Below are 21,029 nucleotides of genomic sequence, written 5' to 3' on the forward strand. Positions count from 1 at the left end.
TATTTATTTAAATGACTTCATTCATTCAATTAATACCAAGTCACAAAAATGAAACCACGCGTAAGATGTTTATACACACACACACACACACGCCTATACATATATATGTATATATACTGCATATATGGGGTTGATATAGATGATATTTTTTGTACTTTTTTTAAACTACTGAAATAAAAACAAAATCACACAAAGTATAGAAAGGACTTGGGAGTATGAACTGACTTCTAAAACAGGCTGAAAAAATATAAATGTAGTAGTTTTGTAATAATAATAATAATAATAATAATAATAATAATAATAATAATAATAATAATGTAAATCTTTTACATTTGCTGACCCTCTAAATTTTGAATAAATGCACCGTTATTACTATCTCGTCTTGCATTATTGAGTCACATAACTGCTTGAAGGCGCTTTGTATAAGTTAATGCAACGTCCATGCCCTCCGGCTGGATGACATGAGTCTACTTGAGGTCAAAGCGTCGTGTGACATGCGTTCCAATCCACAGAACAACGGAAACACGTTGTGCAGGATGTGGGACACGGGTGGCTCAGGTATTCTCTTCCTCCTTCCTCCCCCCCCACCCTGATTTTACGAGAACAGAGCAGCCTGGGGGGAATCTCGAGGCTTGGCATGTTCACCATAAATCCATAATGAGGGGAGTGAAGCAGACAATATGTGCATTCATGCAGCGATCGCAGCGGCTCCCTCACTGGCCGCCTCTCTCTCTCTCTCTCTCTCTCCCCCCCCCCCGCAACCAGCTGTGGGTGAAGGAAATCCGTTGGTGCTAACAAAAACAGAAAAGGCAACAACTTTGGTTGGCCTGACTGTTTCTAAATGGGAGTCACTATGTCTGATATGAATGTTTTACACACTGTTTGTTGTTTGTTCAAGTTGTTTGCCTGATTTAGATGAAACCAGATTATCAGGAGTCTCATCTGAAACTTTATAAAGTTTTTCTAGTTCCCTGTACTTTTGATTCCACAAGTTAAAAAAATAAATAAATAATAAAGAGTGCAAACTATCAGTTTGACCTCGAGTTCTTTTGCTTGTTTATTATATATATATATATATATATATATATATATATATATATATATATATATATATATATATATATATATATATATATATGTTTTGGAAGGTTTTGTTGTTGTTGTTGTTGTTGTTGTTGTAGTTGTTTGTTGTGTTTGTTTTATGAATATATATGTTTTGTAGTTGATTTCACAAGATTGCTTTAATTTACAATGTAATCGAAAGTAAAATTCAATTCAATCCAATTGAATATTTTGAAATGTGTAAATCAGACTGCACTGTTGTGAACGCCCACTAGATGGAGCTGTTGCGCAGTTTTGGTTCAGAGCAGATTCTTGAGCATAGTTTATGGGTAAACATATTCCATTCTTTTCCGTATCATTTGAGCGTGAAACAACATTTACCAAATTTAAAGAGAGGCTGCCTAGAAGATAAAGTGCGCGTTATTTAGCTCAACTCAATCTGAAGCACTTCAGTACTCGAACTGCTCAAACTAACCAAAGCGTGCAAAATCGTTGCTCAATATGCAGCTCGGCACCCTGGCACCCGAAATCCACGGCGGGGAAAGAGATCACACAGGGAAAGACGGTTTATGTAGAGACAGGAAGTAGAGCCACTTTTCTTTCAAAATAAAATCTTCCGTTTCATTGGCGTGTTTGTTGACATCATGCAAAAAAAAAAAAAAAGAAAAAAAAAGTGGATGTCAAATATATTATCAACGCTGCGAGATGATGTAGAGTGAGCCACAAAAACAACTGGGAGCAGTGACTCCTTACAATGCGCCGGCGATCAACTGACTTGAGTTTTACTTGAGACGGAAGTGGCATGAGTTTGCGCCCACGGAGCTTGACGACAGTGCGGAGCCACTTCGTGCCTGAGCTCGGAGGTTGAGGCGCTCACATTCCGCCGCAGAGTAACAGGTGCAGCTCTGAAGGATGGACTGTTCAGAGGAGGTGCAGTGTGTGTCCGAGGAGTCCGGCGCTCAGGTGGAGCTCAAGAAGGGGATGTCCATCTTCATCGACGTAAGTAACAACAATCTCAGGTTCCTCTCTCAGCCATTCAGGAGCAACTGCTAGAACACTGAGAGCTCTTTTGAATGTTGTTCATATTCAAGATAAGGGATTAAATCCTCCTGATTTTGAGAGGGGGGGGAAGGGGGGGGGGTTGACAAAATCCCTCTGAATGATATTTGAACAATTAACACTTTCATTCTGACCATGTGACTTCAAAACTCATTTCCCCCACAGCTATGCAGGGAAAGCAGGCTTCCTTTTTTTTTTTGTCTTTTTTTTGTCTTTTGTTTTTTTTTCGCGTGGCTTGAATAAATTGGACAAGGCTGACCTTTAATGTAGCTCCATGGCGTGGAGGCTCGCAGGAGCCGCTCGTCCGTCATCGTGTCAGCGTTTCCAAACCAATGGCGGCGCAAACTCCATTTCATAAAGTCACAGTGCTGCACAGCCCGACCGACCTCGCTTGGGGTTCGCACGGCTCAATCAGGCAAATAATAATTACATGAGGCATGTATACAGCTTTGATCTGAGCTTCCTGCTCAGCTGTCCCCCCCCCACCCCCCCCAGCTTTCCAATGAGAGCTCTGGTGTTTGGAGGGACACAGGTCAGAGTGCAGCGCCGCAGACTGTTGGAAGGATTCCGTGTCAAGTGATGACAACGATGCTGCAGAGATCCGTCTATTGAAATGTGTGGCGCCACGCCGCCCTGCACTCTCGCTGATGGACGCGGGGGAAACGTCCTCGAGAGGAGGAGGCCCGCTTGTCCTGATTAAATGAACATTTTCAAAAGACGACGTGACGTGAAGGAGCCACTTGGACGAGACGACGTGAGATGATTGAACTCAGTGAGGGGGGGAGGGGGAGGGGGGGACTGCAAATTCCAACATTTAGGCGGCAGGAAAAATCTAAATGTTCAATTTGATGAGCTGGTTATCAGAGCGGTCGCTGTATAATTGGCTCATCATCCTTCAGTTGAGTTGAGATAAATTGAAAAATGAGAACTGTGATTGAATCTCGTTCATTTAGCCTCACTTCCTTTGATAGGTTTCCGACCCTGTGCCAGATTACGAATTGAGAATTGGCAAATTGACAAATTGCACGCATGATCTTTTCTATTTTTTTCGATAAATGACAGAATTGCTATTCACTCTATTATCACTTGAATCCACTGACACAGAGACAAAGTGCATTTTTCCCCATGCACGATTTGAAATATTTTGAAAAGTTGCCTCATAATGGCAAAACTGACCGAACAACAAATGCAGAAGTTCTGAGGCCGCGCTGGTGGTGAAGTCTCCCAGCGCATGTTTAGAAGTCAATAAATAAATAAATAAATAAATAAATAACAGGCGTTAATTAGAGCGCCGTCTTTAACAAATAAGTGCGAACGGCGGCGGCAGAGAGGGAAATGAAAAATGGCTGCGTGTCATCAAGACGACGAGTGTCGCTGCCAAGAGAGAGACGATTCCCACTCCGTTCCTCCAGGGTGCTCACACACACACACACACACACACACACACACACACACAGCGACTTAGATTCACTCTAACAGGCTGCAGGCCTTTGCACCCCCCCCCCCCTCTCCGCCCACGTCCAGACTGGGCGGGAGCAGGGCGAGGACGAGGCTATTTCCAGGAGGCCGGACACTCTTTGGAAGCTGACGTTGTCGTTGCCTTTCATCTCCTCCGGACTCGGGGACGGCTCTATCAATAATTTAATGACAGGCTGCGTTTCCCAGTTTTGATCGATGAGCCCAGCGGACGGACACACACACACACACACACACACACACACGCACACACACACACACTTTGATGATGTGAATCCTTCTTGCGTGACATCCCTCTTCTCACTCTCTCTTTTTTTTGTTCCCCCCCCCTCCCTTACAGATTCTTCGGAGAGCTGATAAAAATGGTAACGATCTTCCCTCAGACACACACACACACACACACACACACACACACACACACACACACACACACGCAGGCAGACAGACAGACTTTCTGAATGAAATTCTGCTCATGACTCTGTGCTGGTGATACTCTCAGTTTCCATGGAAACCGACCATGCCCAGCCAGGTTGTTCACTATCAGAATGCCGTGCCAGGCGATCGTCAGACGTTTCAATTGGCTGCTCGAGGCGCCGCTGCGCCGTGGAGCTTAATTGCTGGAGGTCTACTAGTTAAAGTGCAGCAGTTCCTCTCCGGTTGTGTTTTTTGCCGTGACGTCAGGGCGTTGGTGCGCGGGCGCCAGCTGGAACATCGCAGCTCTGGTGGCTTCCAACACGGGAGGGATGGTGCAGAAAGCGGCTGATAAAGAGGCGAAGCGTCTCTCTGGTCCTCTCGGCCTCTGACTGAGGCAGCTGGTGGCTTCACACCGCTTCCTCGCCCTTTCAAAAGGGGCCAAGACTTGACGTGCGTCACGCGCCTGCGGCGCCCCTGAGCTGCGTTTGCCTCCTGAATCTGCTCCAAGCTCCGCCCACTGGAGCTTATTTGGGCATCGGAAAGGTTTCTAGGACGCCTCCCAGTGGAGGTGCTGTGGCCGGAGCCGTCCAGGCGGGGACCTTGTGGGTCGACCTGGGCCTCTCTGGAAGGATCACACATCCCGCCTGCTCCTCCTCCTCCTCCTCCTCCTCCTCTTCCTCCTCCTCTTCCTCCTCCTCCTGCTGCTGCCTACTGTCACCCTGGATCAGCAGGAAGAGGCTGCATGCGATGAGATGGGACGTCCATGAGAGGGAGTTTTTTTTCTCTTCAAAAGTGGATCTGGAAGAAGTCAGAGTGGGATGTTTTTTACCGTGAAACCAGCGGATTTCTCAGCGTGACGTGCAAACACACGTGATCGGGATTCGGGTCCAATGTGAAAGGGCACGCGTTTCATTTTCAATGACGTGATGCAATGCAAAGCCTCACAACGCAGCCTCACAACTCCTCCCACACGTTCGGTTGCGTGCAGGCAGCGTCACAGGAGCGTCAGGTCTGTACCAGGAGTGTTTGCGAGAGGGTGATAGGAAGGGGGGGGGGGGCTCTGCTCGGTGAGTCACTGCTCGGCCTCGTCCACAGTGACCCGAGTGTCAGAGAACGCATCACCTCCCAAACAGCGGCAAAACACGCACGTTGCGTCACACAGAGCTGTGAGGAAAACACACAGCAGTGGCGGTGAGCCGGAATTCTGTTGGAGGAGCTCCGGTTCCGGATCCACAGGAGGACCGTTTCACACGGCTCGTGCTCTCCGATAGTTATGCAATCAATTGTCCTGAATACTGTCTGGATTAAATGAGAGAAGAGCAGATTTAGCCCGCTGTTTACAGCCTCCAGCTGCTTTGTTTTTTGCCTTGAGGTGGAAGCAACACCCAACGTGCTTCACTTGTACATTGCACCTGGAGGTGTTGTCACTATCCTTGGAGAGTTATTTGGGCCCTCGGTGACATCACAAAGGTCTGCCCTCGTCTTTTAGCACCTTCAACCTGATACGCGAAGCGAGCTAATAAAATGAAGGATGAACAAAAAGGATTCATTTCTCATTTCTGCTGCGTTGACTGACAGCATAGAGTTCAGTTCAATTCAGGCTGATTTGTCTTCCCTAAAAGAGTTGTTTCTCTCCCTCCGTCCGTCCCTCCCTCCCTCTCTCCCTCTCTCCCCAGACGACGGGAAGCTGTCCTTTGACGAGTTCAAAGCCTACTTCTCCGATGGGGTCCTGACGGCCGACGAGCTGAAGGAGCTTTTCCACACGATCGACACCCACAACACAGAGTGAGCGGGAAGCTCGTTACTTGCAAACAGACTGGTTGAAGTTGCAAGTGGAGACACTTTGCAGTTGGACTTAAAGGACTTGAAGCCAAAACTGGCCATCAAAGCCCATCGTTAGTATTCCGCGTTGCCTGTTAAAGCGAGGAGGGAAGTGGCACTTTGCTTTTCTCGCAGCTGCTGCTTGGAGAGGACGGCTGTTCAGTAGCGGTGGGCAAGAACATATTTTTCAAATTTGATACGATAATCAATCAATCAATCAATCAATCAATAAAAATCTGATACCAAAATATAACAAACTTTAAAGAAATAAATGTCAATGGTCAAAAAAGATATTTTCTTGAAATATACAAAATTTTACTCTGATTAGTGATCGATATATTGATAGAAATGTGGACATGCACATCACTCCTGTTCAGCTGCCAATCAAAGGCACTTTCTCCGCAGTGGAAACGTGCTGCTGCTCCGCCACCGCCAAACTACGTCAGCAGTCAAATTCTAATTGGCAATTAATTCTCTTTCAGTGAGCCGTGGCAGCAGAGCCAGCAGACGTCCGGCGCCTCAGAAGGTGTGGCCAGCGTGTGCTGCTGGCTGCTGGCTGCTGGCTGCTGGCTGGGACAGTGGGCTGTGGGAGTGGCTTCTGGGGTTTGTCGGTGGCCGTTTCCCCACACGGCAGGAAAGTGGGTTGCAATATTAGCATGTTCCCCTTCTCCCCGGGGTCCGTCAGAAGATAGAAGATCTCTCTTCAAACGTTAGAGCGCCCCAGCGTGAGGCCGAGGCGTGACCTCTGGTTGACCTCCTCTGATCTCTGCCGCTCTGAGTGGTTTCTCCTGTTTGGACCGATCGACCTCTCAGACACGCTGCGCCACTCCAGACCCGCTGTGAGCGTTTGGTGAGACGGACTTTGAGCCGCTGTTATTCCCCAGACGTCCCTCCTGGAGAGGCAAACGTTAACAGATTGTATAAAAATCAAATGGTAATGACAATAATAATAATAATAATATCCTGTCAGGCGACTCAAAGATGAAAAGGGTCAGTCTTTAGTTTCTTTGGTATTTCATAAAGGTGGACGAGAAAGTAGAAGAACAAACATCATCCCAAACCCAGATGAAGAGAAACCGCCAGGAACTCAACAGCCAGAAACGACTGGGCTAAATTCTCCAGCGCTCGGGGAGGCTTTGGGTGGCCGAATGTTGTATTCTTCTTCTTTCCCCGTCTTCCCTGACTCAACACACAGAGTGCTGCTTGCTGATTAACCCCTAAAACATGTCTGCTTTTCTCCTGCTTTCCAGCAACGTGGACACCGATGAACTCTGCGGTAAGTTGGTCCGCTCACCTGCACACTGAAGAGAATTGTTGTTGTTGGGTCGTGGCTCGGTCCTGGCCACCGGATACTCGGATACCATTTGACATTTTCCCCGGCGTTAAGAAAAGAGCGGCGCCGGATGCACTCGCACGCTCTGCAGACAAACCCCCTACAGGCCGTGTGAGGTGTCACCCTGATGCTGCCTCAACAAAACACCCACAGCCCTGTCTCACTCGTTCAGCTCACAGAATCCTTCTTCTTCTTCTTCTCCCCCCCCCCCCAGAGTATTTCTCCCAGCACCTTGGTGAATATGAGAACGTTCTTGCAGCCTTGGAAGACCTGAACATGTCCATCCTGAAAGCCATGGACAAGACCAAGAAGGTGAGTGGCTGTTCTAAAAACCACGCTGCCGCTATCAGTGGGAGAGGGTTTGGAACTGCGGTGCGTGGAGGAGCTTCAGTGAAGGCAATGAAACTGCAGACTCCTTTTATTGTGTTGATAAATAGAAGTGGAAAACAACGGTACCGAAACACACGTCCCAATAACGCGCAGATCACTGGAGAAACTCTGTGCACTTGTGCAGGTGTTTGGTGCCTCCAGGAAGAAACTGCGAGTTGTACCGCACGCTGTGTTGTTGCAAGCTTTTTCTGGAGAGGAGGGCGCGAGGAGGGCGGAGTCACACCAGTCAGCTTCTCTGGTCCCCGGCGGTTGGAGCCAGAGTACTGAGAGAGAGTCCAGGCAGACACACATGGGCTGTGTCTCAATTCAGGGTCTGCATCCTTGGAAGGAAGCGTCCTCCGTCTGAAGGAAGCGTCCTCCCAAGGACCCGGCCCAGAAGGACCGACCCAAACCCCGCCTCCCCGGTAGGGCATACTTCCTGGTTGCATCACCGCCGTTCCCTCCTGCTGGCCAACCCCGGAAGTGACGTTTTCATAGCATCAAGCTAACCATTGGTTCGCCATCCAACGATGGCGTTGGATGTTCAAATAAATAAAAACCCTGCGTTAAAAACTGAATATTTGATGTGAAATTTCAATACTTAAATTTATACGTGGTGTCTTTGCCAGTAGATGGCGCTAATTTCAGCCGACTTCCCAGGATCCCAAGATGCTTTGCAGCAGCACGCAAAGCATCCTGGGATACAGAAGGAGGCGAAGGATAGTAGCGGTGCAGCCTTGGAGGTAGGACGCATTCCCAGTACGCATTTTGAGCGTCCTTCAGATTTCGGGAATTGGGAGGAGCCTTCGCCTTCGCGCAGTGCTGTGACGCAGCTTCCTTTCAAATGCAGCCTTGGAAGGACGCAGAGCCTGGACTGAGACACAGCCAGAGAGATCTGATTGACTGAGCAACGAGTGCACTGAAAGAAAAAGGATAGATCAATAAGAAAAATCAAGAATCTTCACAATCGTGCATGTGCACTGTTGTGCACAGGTGGGCTGTTGGCACCAGCAGTGTGTGGTTGTTTTCAGTCTGGAAAGCTGCACGACGTTCCCACAAAAGTTGTGCAACGGCAGCCGTCGACACACCTCACAAGTCGCTGCTATCCAATGACCACGCGAGGCTTGAACTGAAGTTACAGCGACACGCACAAACTTTCGCCACCCGTCGTGTTGCCACCGTGCCCACGCAGCACGTGGCCATTTTGCCCGGGGCCGTAAACACCCAGCGGGTGGCGCGATGCTGAGCGTGGGCCGTCAGCGGGAGACGCCGGCGACTCCGCCACCAGGGCGGCTCCTTCGCACGGCAGCAGCGAGCTTCACGCTGCTGCTGCTGCTGCTGCTGCTGCTGCTGCTGCTGCTGGGAGGCGTCGGCAGAGTGATTATTGGCTGCTGGGAGGCGTTTGATTTGCTCACTGTGCGGCCCTGACTCGTCTCCCAGCATGCTCCTCTGCCACCAACCTGGCGCCGCAGAGCCGAGGGGGCGTTTGGCTCCAGTGATTATTAGCAGCACATTATTAGCAGGACGACTGCGCTCATTCAATGGACCGCCTGAAGAAGCCCGATTATTGATTGGTTTTCAAAGGAATCGACGCCACTGAGAGAGCGAGCGGTTGTTTGACCTTTGACCCCAGCACAAAAGCTCACCGGCTGGATTGATCAGACGCAAAGGCTGTGATCCATGCCGACCAACTCCGATCTGCACTGCTTTCATCAGGTCTTAGGTGTAGCAAGGAGCTTTTGCTAATTTCTCCGTGGGCGATGTTTTCACCGGCAGATTTGACTCGATGCTGTGGCGAATTGGCAAATATTGCGATATAAAAACTGGTCATGAAAACACACGTACATTTCGAAAAACCTCTTGAATATGGTTGAAAGGTTTTTCGTGCTCTCGTGAGGTGGTTTTCCATGTAGAGGTATATAGACTTTTTTGTCACATGAACATGTCAGCGGACGTGACATACATGTACGTGGTCATGTGACCAGTTCACTGGCCAGTGAAAATGGCGCGTTGTGATTGGACGATGGAGTAGACGCAATATTTATTTTTTTACAAATAATCGGTAAAAATGTAATACTGTGAAATATTTCCCCCCCCCGCCTCCCTGGTGCGATATTCTTCTGGTGCGTCATGCCATTTGGGATGCATTATAGTACGACTGGCTGTTTTTTTATATTCACCCCTTTACTATTTTATTGCTTGTTTCACTCCTCAACGGCACTGAATGTGGGCACGTTTAGTTTCGTTGTGCAATAAATGTAAATCTAGATTAGATCTAGATCGAAATCTAAAAACACAACAACCATTCTGGACAGCAAATGCAGGTGTATCATTGAAATGCTTTGCCCCTCCTTCCTCCTCACGGCGCGGTCTCGCGGGACGAGATTTCACCCCAGAATTACGGCTTCTGCGCTTCACGCCTGCAAATCCCAGTTGTACTTTGTCGAAATTTTAGAACTGGCGCTTTTATTTCGCGAAAAACATGTGACGGAAACGCAGCCATTGGTGGCCGGTGTCACTCATAACAGACACACACACAAAAAAAAACAAAAAAAAAAGTGGGGAAGGAACGATGGAGGCGCAGAGCCGGGTCAAAGCCAGCGATCACTGCGTCAAAACGACGACAAACTTGGCACCAAATTGCAACGTTGGGGTTGATTTCACGGTCTGCACGTGTTTACGGCCCACAGCCTGAACGCACTCACACTCACACGCACACACACACACACACACATGCACACGCACACGCACGCGCACACTAAGCCAAGTGTCACGTCACAGAACTGCGCTGGCCTGAAAATGAGTCACGGCGACAGAAGCAAAGCCGACGAGCTGGTTTTCCTCCCACCGTGGTAGAAGCGACTCTCTGCACCTTCCCTTCGCTGGGCTCAGAAACACAAGGGCTCCCTTCCCTTCCACCCCCTTCCACAGGTGCTCCTCTCATGCAGGAGGGAGCAGGGGAGGTTGAAGCGCTCACCTCGGGTTCAACCGTGAGGACGTGGGAATGTCTCTGAAATGAATGTAAAGGTTGACCTCAAACTGTATCCAGCAGACTGGAGTCATTCCCCCCCCCCAGCGGGTTCACATCAAAGCCAGTGGAATGGCCAACAACCAGCGGTGGGTCAGTGTCTGCTGCTCAGGATGGAGTCCAGACCGCAGCAACGCTATCATTAGGCCTAGTAGTAAACAATGGCAGAGACGACAACGCTGTGCTTTGACCTTTCTGGGCAGGTGTAAAAATGGAAATTGAAAATCAGGCAGAGTAACACACACACACACACACACACACACACACACACACACACACACACACACACACACACAGGTCCAGCTCACAGGAGGCGATCTATACTCAGATGGCAGGAGAGCGACCTTTAGCAGTTTAGTCACGACTGTCTCTCGCTGTGTGGCTGTGCAATCATGCACACATGGGTCTACAGGTGTGTGTGTGTGTGTGTGTGTGTGTGTGTGTGTGTGTCAAACACAGGGCAGAGAGTGACTGCACGTCTTTGTGCTGAAAAGCACTGCAGTCCTGATGCTGGACTGATGGGAGACAAACAGAAGCTGCTGTGTGCTGACGGCTCGTCCCACTCACACAGGCTAATTACTGTTGGGTGTGTGTGTGTGTGTGTGTGTGTGTGCGTGCGTGTGTGCACACGTGCGTAATTTCCCTACTTTTGCCGGCTCTGCTTTTGTGCGTGCAGAAACAAACCGTTTCTGCACGCAAAATGGGCGATGCACTCACCCTTTGTGATGTCACAAAGGGTGAGTGCATCGCCCATTTTAGTGACAGCGCAGCTGGCGAGGCCGTGCGTGTCGGAGCGAGCGCGCTCCCTCGTCCTCCTCTCCTGCAGCGATCGCTCCCAACCAGCGCTCCCGCACGCATCTTCTAATTAACGAGGGGGGAAAAAAACCAAGCTGACTGTCCTTCCTCCTCCTCCTCCTCCTCCTCATCCTCCTCCTCCTCCTCCTCATCCTCCTCCTCCTCTTCTATGATTGGCAGGATTACCAGGACTCCACCCACTTGGAGCAGTTTGTGACCCGCTTCCTGCTGAAGGAGACGACCAACCAGCTCCACTCGCTCCAGAGTTCCCTGGAGTGCGCCATGGAAACCACGGCCGAGCAGACCCGGCAGGAGAAGTAAGACCGCAAACACCAGAACCAGTCACTCAAACATCAACACCACCAGAACTATCAGCAGCAGCAGCACCAGTCGCTCAAACAGCAGCACCACCAGAACCATCAGCAGCACCACCACCAGTACCAGTCGCTCAAACAGCAACACCACCAGAACCATCAGCAGCAGCAGCACCAGAACCAGTCACTCAAACATCAGCACCACCAGAACCATCAGCAGCAGCACCACTACCAGAACCATCAGCAGCAGCACCAGTCACTCAAACAGCAACACCACCAGAACCATCAGCAGCAGCACCACCAGAACCATCAGCAGCAGCACCAGTCACTCAAACAGCAGCACCACCAGAACCATCAGCAGCAGCAGCACCAGAACCAGTCACTCAAACATCAGCACCACCAGAACCATCAGCAGCAGCACCACTACCAGAACCATCAGCAGCAGCACCAGTCACTCAAACAGCAACACCACCAGAACCATCAGCAGCAGCACCAGTCGCTCAAACAGCAACACCACCAGAACCAGCAGCAGCAACACCACCAGAATCATCAGCAGCAGCACCAGTCACTCACACATCAACACCACCAGAACCAGCAGCAGCAGTGGGTTTAGGACAGGTGATGATGAACAATCATTTCTTTTTGCAGGCAGAAGCAGGAATTTGCACAATTTGCAACATTTTAAATTCTCAAGCGGAGAGCAGCAGTCATATTATTATACCAGATTATTATTTCATATTTCCTACCTGAGTTAACAGCGTGGCTCCTCTCCGGTCTCCCTGACTCCTCCCCCTCCCCCTCCTCCTCCTCCTCCTCAGCTCGCTCAGACTTTCTCACTCTGCCCTTGCAGCATCTTCTGCCGAGTCTCTGGAGGTTTTTTTAAAAGGTTTCTGTGGTTTGTTTTCTTTTTGCACACGTAACCAAGGCAAGCGTTCCCCCGAGTCCTCTCCCCGGCCTTCACACCATGAGAACCTTCAGGAACTCTGCCTGCATTGGTGGCCTTGGTGGTTGTGTGAGGAGGAGCCGGTTTGTTGAGGGACACTGTGGCCGCTGATGAGGAGGAGGAGCAGCAGCTGAAGAGACCCAGCGACTAAACACACCTGAAGCACACCTTGACCCAGGCAGCGCTGCTCTGAGTGCACAGAGCTGCTGTGCTGTGGTTATACAGGCCCCCCCCCCCTGCTGCTGGACAACACTTCTGATTGGTCGCTGACTAACAAGGAAATACTGCCAGCTGGTTGTAAGCTGACTACAGCTGAGGATCAAATTTGGCCTCATGCGGGCGGGACAGAGACACGCAGCGGGCCGGATGTGGCCCGCGGGCCGTACTTTGCCCAGGTCTGCCATGGACCATAACTGGCATTTCAAGTGTGATTTTAGTTTAGATGCACATTTAAAATAATAATAATAATAATAATAATAATAATAATAATAATAATAATAATAATAATTCCAGTTTCCACGTCATGTGACTCAAACTTACTTACTTAGTCTTCATTGATATAAATGATTATATACAGCACCTGTGTTATTTCCTCGCGCTGTGTAATTCCCTATTGTTTGTTTTAGTGATGCACTTCCTGCCGCTCCCGGTGGCAGAAAGCGCTTCATACATTTATAAAATCACGATGCGACTCGGAAGCCAAAAACTCTGTTGTGAATAATATTCTTACTTAAAAAGCAACATTATTTTACCGCGGCAGGGGGTTTGACTCATGCCAACTTCACGCTCACATTATTTTCATAAACGTTCTCTTTCCAGGGACCAACAGGTGAGACAGACCAAAATATCCTGCATTGAAAACTGCTGTCGCCACTCGAGCATTTCACCTCTTCCCTCCGCCCCCCAACCATCACCACCACCTCCTCCTCCTCCTCCTCCTCCTCTTACATGTCAAGAACTGATGGTGATTTTGAAAGGAAAAGGACAAAAAAAGGAAAAACGGCCGCTGGTCTTTCAGAGCCTCCACGATTAATTGAAGGTGCCGTGACACTGAGGACGCAGCGTGAGTCACTGCTCAACAAGAGGCAGCCTTCAGCCAGTCCTCCTCCACACGTCAAGGACACACACACACACACACACACACACACACACACACACTGCTGCAGGTCGGCTAGCCTGCATCACATTAGGTTCTTCAGTTCCCTTTGGAAACAAATCTACATAAAAAGAGACCTAATGACATGATGCAGGTGAAACCTGTTTGGATTAGATTTGCATTACATTTGTGTTTGGCTTTTTCTTTCTTTCTCTTCCATTAGATTTTATTCATTTTACACTGAACTTTCTCACCACTGAGGTTCTTGAGGGCCACAAACTTCTCAGGCTTAGCATGACATTTTAGTTCAAGGTATACCAAGATGAATTATATAGGTCAGACATCTCAGCACCGTCTCTCTCTCACACACACACACACACACACACACACACACTCACTCCTGGCCTGGGGCCTTGTCAATATGCAGGAGAGAGGAAGTTGACAAACTAAGTCTTTGCTGATGTCACCATGTGGCCGTTCAGCTCACTGCTGTGGCATTAGCGTCACTGTCGGAGGAAGCAAGCACGCAAGTATAAAACTGAAGGAAAGAAACCACAACACACTGCTGCAGGGCAGGGCCAGTCTGGAAGGGCTTCCTGGACCTTTGTTCAAAAAGATGAAATTCCTTCTTCTTTTTCTTTTTATTAAACATTAAAATAAATCACTGTAATTCAGCAATGATTTGATTCAAAAAAAGTATTAACGTTTTGCTGTTTTGTTTCTTTAAAAAAAAAATGTGACATGCTGTTTGAAAAGAGGCAAAAATGAAATGAAAACATTTCAATGTGTTCGTAATGATGAATAAATAGTCACTCTGCGAGTTTCCACTGCTGGTGAGAATTTTTAAACTTATACAAGTAAGTTTAAAAAAAAAAACAACAACTCAAGGTTCTTGAAGTTCCTCAGAGGTTCTTCCCCCCTGTGCTTCCTCCAGGCAGGGTCCTCTCAAGCCGGAGGTTCTGTCCATCCAGTGGTCGGGTCGTCGCTCCAACCGGAGGCTCCAGAGGAACAACAGCCTCTCGCCCAACAACCCCCTGCTCAGTCTGGTCAACTCGGGTACGATGGCAGCAAGCGTCCTCTGAGAGCTGAACTGCTTCTGACCTCTGGCACACTGAGGTCCAGGAGGAGAGCAGCGCTTTAGACAGCAGAAGCACACAGCAGTTTGGGCAGGGTGACCGGTGGTGCTGCTAGGCTGCTTCACTGGGACGAGAAACAAAGGTCTGGGAATTACGCACAATCGGAATGCCATCACAGCTCCTGTTGTTGCAGTTGCTAGGTGATTCACTGCGCGCCCTCAGAGCCTTCGTCATGCAGAGAGGTCCCATCCATCCACGCACCCGCTGTTGTTCTGCCGTCTTCCGGCACGTGGGAGTTTGTTCCCTCTCGTCTCGCTCAACCTCTGCTGCAATTCTCTTTGCGTCCAGCAGGGGTTTACGACGAGGACAGCCAGTGGACGGTGCAGGTCAACAGGCTGCAGAAGCTGATTGACCGGCTGGAACAAAAGGTGACCGCAAACATCTCAGCACATGTTCCTTCCTCTTCCTCTTCCTCTTCCTCAGCTACATCTTTTTCTTCTTCTTCTTCTTCCTCTTCCTCTTCCTCTGCCTCTTCCTTTTCCTCAGCTACATCTTCTTCTTCTTCCTCTCACTCATCTTCCTCTTCCACATTTTCCTCTTCTTTTCCTTTTCCTAATCTACATCTTCTCTTCTTTTTCCTCTTCTCTTCCTCTTCTTCCTCTTCCTCATTTTCCTCCTCTTCATCTTCCTCTTCCTCATCTTTCTCTCCCTCATTTTCCTCTTCCTCTTCCTCATTTTCCTCCTCCTCAACTTCCTTTTCCTCATCTTCCTCTTCCACCTTTTCTCTTCCTCCTCATCACCCTCTTCCTCATCCTAATCTCCTCTCCTGCTCTCTCTCTCTCTTTCCATCCCGGCCATCTGTTTCTCGAGGTGGCTCGCAGTAATTAGAGGCGTATCACAGCCGGTGGACTCCCAACACGGACAAACACACACACACACACACACACACACACACACACACACACACACGACAACACCACACTCCTACTCACCATATGTGCTGGACACTTTTAAAACATGACCCACATATTTGCACGTAAACACGCAGTTGTCACGCCTGCGTTCCTGGACTCTGGAATCACACACGTCAGTGGAATAAAACAGAGTGGAAACAAATGAGGCCGTTTATCTGTTGAGTCACTTTGCACTCATGTGTCATTTGGAAAGAGATGATATTTGATATTCCAAGTGAAGACATTTTTGGCCTGTTTCTGTTCTTGTGGCCTCTGGTCCAATTATTCAGCGTCATGTGATGCTTTAAAAAAAAAGAAAAAAGAAAGAAACTGACTGTGTTGTCTCCCATGATGAGTGGCATGGCTTCAGGTCTTCAGCAGCCCAGACTGCACTGCTGCAGGCGGCCCTGCGATCTGGAGTCATCGCGTTTGGAATAATTATGCAGAACGAAAAAAAAAAAAGAAAATTGAAAATGAAAAAAAAACAAAAAGATTCCCAGAACTTTTAGTCACACCTTCTGAAAAATATCAATAAAAGATGGACTTTCATTATTATTTCTTGCAAATTTATAGACCCACTCAACACACTTGTGCAGCTGCTGTTGATTGCTGACCATATTTCTGGCGCCGGCTCTCGTCCGACAGGAGATCCGTCTGGAGCCGGTGGAGGAGGAGGTCTTGGAGAGCAAATCGGTGAGTTTTTTTAATCAGCTGATCAGTCCGCATCGCTCGCACCCCCCCCCCCCCCCGGGGGGGGCTGAGCGGCGACGGAAGACTCGCTCGGAGGTTGTCATAGAAACAGACAGCGGGGCTTTCGCATCTTCCACTGCACCTCCTCGCCTTCATCTGGAAACCTCCCGTCCAAAGTGTCAATAATCAGCCTTTCCTTTAAGGCTCGGAGGCATCAGTAAATACAATTAAGCAGAGACAAGAGTCAGTGTGTTGCTAGGAGACTGGCTGGGAGAGGGACAGAGAGAGAGGCAACACAACAATCGCTCAAATGCGACAATTTCCAGCCGGTTGTGCGGCAAAAGTGGTGAGCAGGTGTTTCTGGAGCTCCACAGGGCTGTGGGTCCGGTCTCCTGCACCTTCCACAGACCTCCTCCACCTGCAGCCCTGACTCCACTCCAGGTGACATCACCATGATAGGACGCTCGTGGAGCTGCTGAGATGATGGTGTGCCTGTGTGTGTGTGTGTGTGTGTGTGTGTGTGTGTGTGTGTGTGTGTGTGTGTGTGGTAAACAAGGTGGTCTCCAGGACCTCCAACTTCACATCAAGCCAACGCCGCTGATGTTCCAGCAGACAGATGAGACTGACGTTGTGTTTTTGAGGTTGTTTGTCTGTTGGTGTGCGCATCTTCTACTGTGTCTGTGTGTGTGTGTGTGTGTGTGTGTGTGTGTCTGTGAGTGTGTGTGTGTGTGTGCGTGTGTGTGTCTGTGAGTGTGTGTGTGTGTGCGTGCACATTTATGTGTGGGGGTGGATGAGTTTCCAAAATTAGCAGAGTCCTGAGGGGTTCCATCACACTCTTGCTCTCTCTCTCTCTCTCTCTCTCTCTCTCTCTCTCTCTCTCTCTCTCTCTCTCTCTCTCTCTCTCACCCTCTCTCTCTCTCTCTCTCTCTCTCTCACACACACACACACACACACACTACTCACTTCCTCTTCCCATCAGCCCCGGCTGCCCCCGTCAACAATTCTTCCATGGCCACGGGGAAATGATACGCAGCAGTTCTTCTCGTTTCTCCTTGTTGTTATTGTTGTTGTATAATGTTCAGACCTTCGGGCCACAAGCAGGTGCTTCAGCTGTGGTTCTTCCTCTTATCCATCTTCTTGTGCTCTGCATCACTATTTCCTTCCTTACATTCCTGCAGCAGATTGACAGTACAATCATCTATCTTTAAACATTTCTTTAAATGATTTTTAAATATCTGTAAAAAAAAAAAAAAAAAAAACATGTAAAAATGTGTATACATGCACTAACAGTAAACAGTTTGGACACACTCTATGAATGTAATTCTCATGACTACTGACATTGCACTTTCTCACTGAAGGCATCAAAACTACGTATGAACACAGAGGGAATTATGGAGGAAACAAGAAAAGTGTAAAATAACGCAAACAGGTTTTATATTCAAATTCTTCAAAATAATCAACTTTCATAAAAAAAAAACATATTTAGAGTTATTGACCGTGTTTTTCTTTGCTGCATAATTGTATATATCTAACTCATATGTTTGATGTCTTCAGTATCTATCTGCAGTGGAGAAAGTCGTGTGTCCAAGCTGTTGACTGGTGGTGTACAGATATAAATATCTTTAATGAGCAGCACATGGGATAGAATGCTCAGTAATGCTCTGACGAGGAACCTCTAACTTGCCTCAACATCGTCGCTGGCTTTGTTTCCTCCACCAACGTGTTCTCTCCGATGTCCCCTTGAGTCAGCCTCCACTCTGGTGAACATCACAGCTTATATTTCAGAGCCCCGGTGTGGACGCGCCTGCTCCACACACCTCAGTAGGTTTCTGCCTCGCGGCGCCTGACAAGCCTGCCGGACCGTCTCCAGAGAGACGCCACACCTCCGCCGTGGCCGCCTCAGGCGCCCGCCTGACCTTCTGACTCGGCCTCCTTGTGTCCTCGCAGCACATCCTGATCGTCCAGAGGCAGCTGGCCGTGCTGGAGGAAGAGCTGGACGAGTTCCGCCTGGCGCTCAGACAGTACATGGAGTGCGCCTGCGCCCAGACCGGCTGTCTGCAGTCAGTGGCTCTTCTTTCCTTTGCCCTTCAAAATGATTTGATGAGCATTGATGAGATTTTTTTTTTTTTCCCTCGTTGACGTGCAAAATGCCTGCAGATGGATTATAGTTGTGATGGTGTTTGATTTATGTTTCGTAATAATCATGCATCTTGTAAAGTTCCTTATGTTTGCACTGCTGTCCTCAGGGTGGGCCTAGCTTCAGTAGCATCTGCTGCACCCCTGTTTGACTGCTTTCACTCCACACACCTGATTTTATTTGACCACGCCCTTTTATGGGCAACAACAAACACCAGCTGATGCTCACATTAGGACACACTGTGCTCCTACCTGGGCTCCCATGTCTACAGAATGAGATCGGGTGTCTTTGAGACTCTGAAATAAATGCTAGCAAGCCAAAAAAAAAAAAAAATCGATTTTTCAACAAAGACTTCATTTCTACAAAAAAACGTCTGCGGCACCTTTGTGTGTTTGCGGTGAAATTGATATTTTTAACAGGCGATTCTATTTGAAAAAAAGGGAAATTCTCTTTCTTACTCGCAGACATTTTGACTTTGAACCAAAAAGAGCAGATTTACTTTGCTGCTAAACAGCAACGACCAGCAGCCTGCGGAGTGGAAAGTGCAAACTCTGTTGTGACGCCTCGTCAAAATTTTCATGTCCAATTTTCAAATGAGGTCCGAACCGCTCTGTGAAAGATCATTTGGGGGCAGAATTTAAAAAGGGGAGAGAAGCGCCGGCGGCGCGTGATGCCGCGCACTAATTAGCAGCAGCAGCAGCAGCAGCAGCAGCAGCAGCATCACTTGTGTCCTCTCTTGTTTTTCAACTTGGCAGCATCGCAGTTCAGCGGCTGGCGAATGAGTCACGCTTCATTCTCTACGAATTCTGGGAGCACAACCACGTGTGGAAGAAGTGAGTGTGAGCGTGGAAAGCGGAGCACCGGGCCGCTTCAGTATGGAGACAGAAAATAAAGTGAAAGGATCCTTTGGATTTGTGTGAGTGGAGATGTTAAAGTTTACTTGTCTTGTGGTTTTGCTGCAGCCATCTGCAGACCAACTACAGCAAGACCTTCCAGAGAGGCAACGTGGACTTCCTGGAGACACCGGAGAGCGTCACCACAATGCTGGTCCCCGGTGAGTGGAGAGCAGAGAGTGCAGAGCAGAGAGTGCAGAGCGGCTGCTCGGCGGTGCACTGCTGTTTGATATTTTGCCCTTTCTTCCTTCTGCAGCCTCCTGGTGGGTCCTCAACAATAACAACTGATCGCCCGATCTCACATCCCCCCCCCCACCGGCGGGCGCAGGCAGCAAAGAGCCGCCTGCCGTCGCATGAAGAGGGACACACACGCACACACACACACACACACACACACACACGCACACACTTTAGAGTAACACAACTCGTGAAGTCATGGTGATTAGTATCGATTTTAAGACCTCCATGTTCCTTCATAGTCAGGTGGTAGCTGGAATAGCCTGTGTGTGTCTGTGTGTGTGTGTGTGTGTGCGTGTGTGTGTGTGTGTGTGTTTGTCTGCACGCTCAGACAGCAACAAGCCGCCTGATTGTCTGACGTCATCGCTGTGAAATCATCAGTAGCCCTGAGGTGGATCATGAAAGCTGAAGCGTGATGCAGGGGCGTGCATGCGTGTGTGTGTGTGTGTGTGTGTGTGTGTGCGTGTGTGTGTGTGTGTGCGGACAGGACGTAATTGTATAAACTGTAGCAGCTCTGGGAAGCTCCACAACCACCATTCAGTCGTTTCTGTATTTATTGTGTCATACTGACGATGAAACTCTGCTGGCCATGAATAAATATTGTGTATTGTGTGTGTTTCTCTTCCTCGTTGTCGACATGGCGGTAAAGATTGTTCATTGTCCGTCCAATGTTTTGTCTCTTTGATAGCTCAAAAAATAAAAGAGGTCATTTTAAATAGGATAAATGAAGGTGTGAATAGTACGTTTTTATTCAACGTTACGCCGATGGACACCTTTAAATGTGTGTAATCGAGTCCAAGTATTTTAAATAGGAAATTCATAAAAAAAAATAAAACACACACACACACACACACACACGCACATCACTACAAAAAAAAACTTTTTCCTTTTCTGAAACGCAGCTGGGAGGAAACTTCCGCAGAATAGTTTTATATTTCTGCCAATGGTGACCCCCAGTGGACACATTTAAGTACTGCTGCTCTGAGCGGGGTCGAGAGTTCTGGACACGTGACAAGTTGGCCGCAACTGAAGCCATGAACGACAAACACCACCACTCTCCTTCCATGTAGCTGCTGTCTAAGTTCAGCCCCAGTGAGACGGCTTGGATGTCACACACACACGTCACGCGCTCACCTTTCAACTTTATCTGGACCTTAAAAATTCACAATCGTCCCAGCCAACAAGCAAACAGAACAACACATTCAATTATTGTTTTTATTGATAAATTATCCTTTCTAAGAAAAGAAAAAAAAAAACACACCCACACGCCATCTCCACCTCGCTGTTGCCGATCACACATGGAATCTGATTTCCATCTATGTACAAGTTTGTT

General features: G+C 48.5%; 1 protein-coding gene and 1 long non-coding RNA gene across 2 annotated transcripts; one reads left to right on the top strand and one right to left on the bottom strand.

The window, feature by feature from the left end:
- Positions 1 to 1,900: 1,900 nt before the first annotated feature.
- Positions 1,901 to 20,307, top strand: necab1 (N-terminal EF-hand calcium binding protein 1). Its single transcript, XM_076017353.1, has 13 exons — positions 1,901 to 2,061; positions 3,938 to 3,962; positions 5,688 to 5,796; positions 7,083 to 7,108; positions 7,380 to 7,477; positions 11,538 to 11,674; positions 14,645 to 14,766; positions 15,138 to 15,214; positions 16,385 to 16,432; positions 18,377 to 18,489; positions 19,322 to 19,399; positions 19,529 to 19,620; positions 19,716 to 20,307. The coding sequence occupies exons 1-13, from the start codon at positions 1,975 to 1,977 to the stop codon at positions 19,745 to 19,747; spliced, it is 1,044 nt and encodes a 347-aa protein (XP_075873468.1). The 5' UTR covers positions 1,901 to 1,974; the 3' UTR covers positions 19,748 to 20,307.
- On the bottom strand, positions 16,357 to 18,530 carry LOC142882557 (uncharacterized). The gene is made up of 3 exons (XR_012925807.1): positions 18,103 to 18,530; positions 17,393 to 17,601; positions 16,357 to 16,696 (listed from the first exon to the last, which is right to left on the bottom strand). It is a non-coding gene; the product is annotated as an uncharacterized LOC142882557 (long non-coding RNA).
- Positions 20,308 to 21,029: the final 722 nt, after the last annotated feature.

Source organism: Nelusetta ayraudi, unplaced genomic scaffold (genome assembly GCF_046127955.1).
Source record: "Nelusetta ayraudi isolate G7.1 ecotype Tasmania unplaced genomic scaffold, CSIRO-AGI_Nayr_v1 ptg000313l, whole genome shotgun sequence".
Taxonomy (NCBI): Eukaryota; Metazoa; Chordata; class Actinopteri; order Tetraodontiformes; family Monacanthidae; genus Nelusetta; species Nelusetta ayraudi.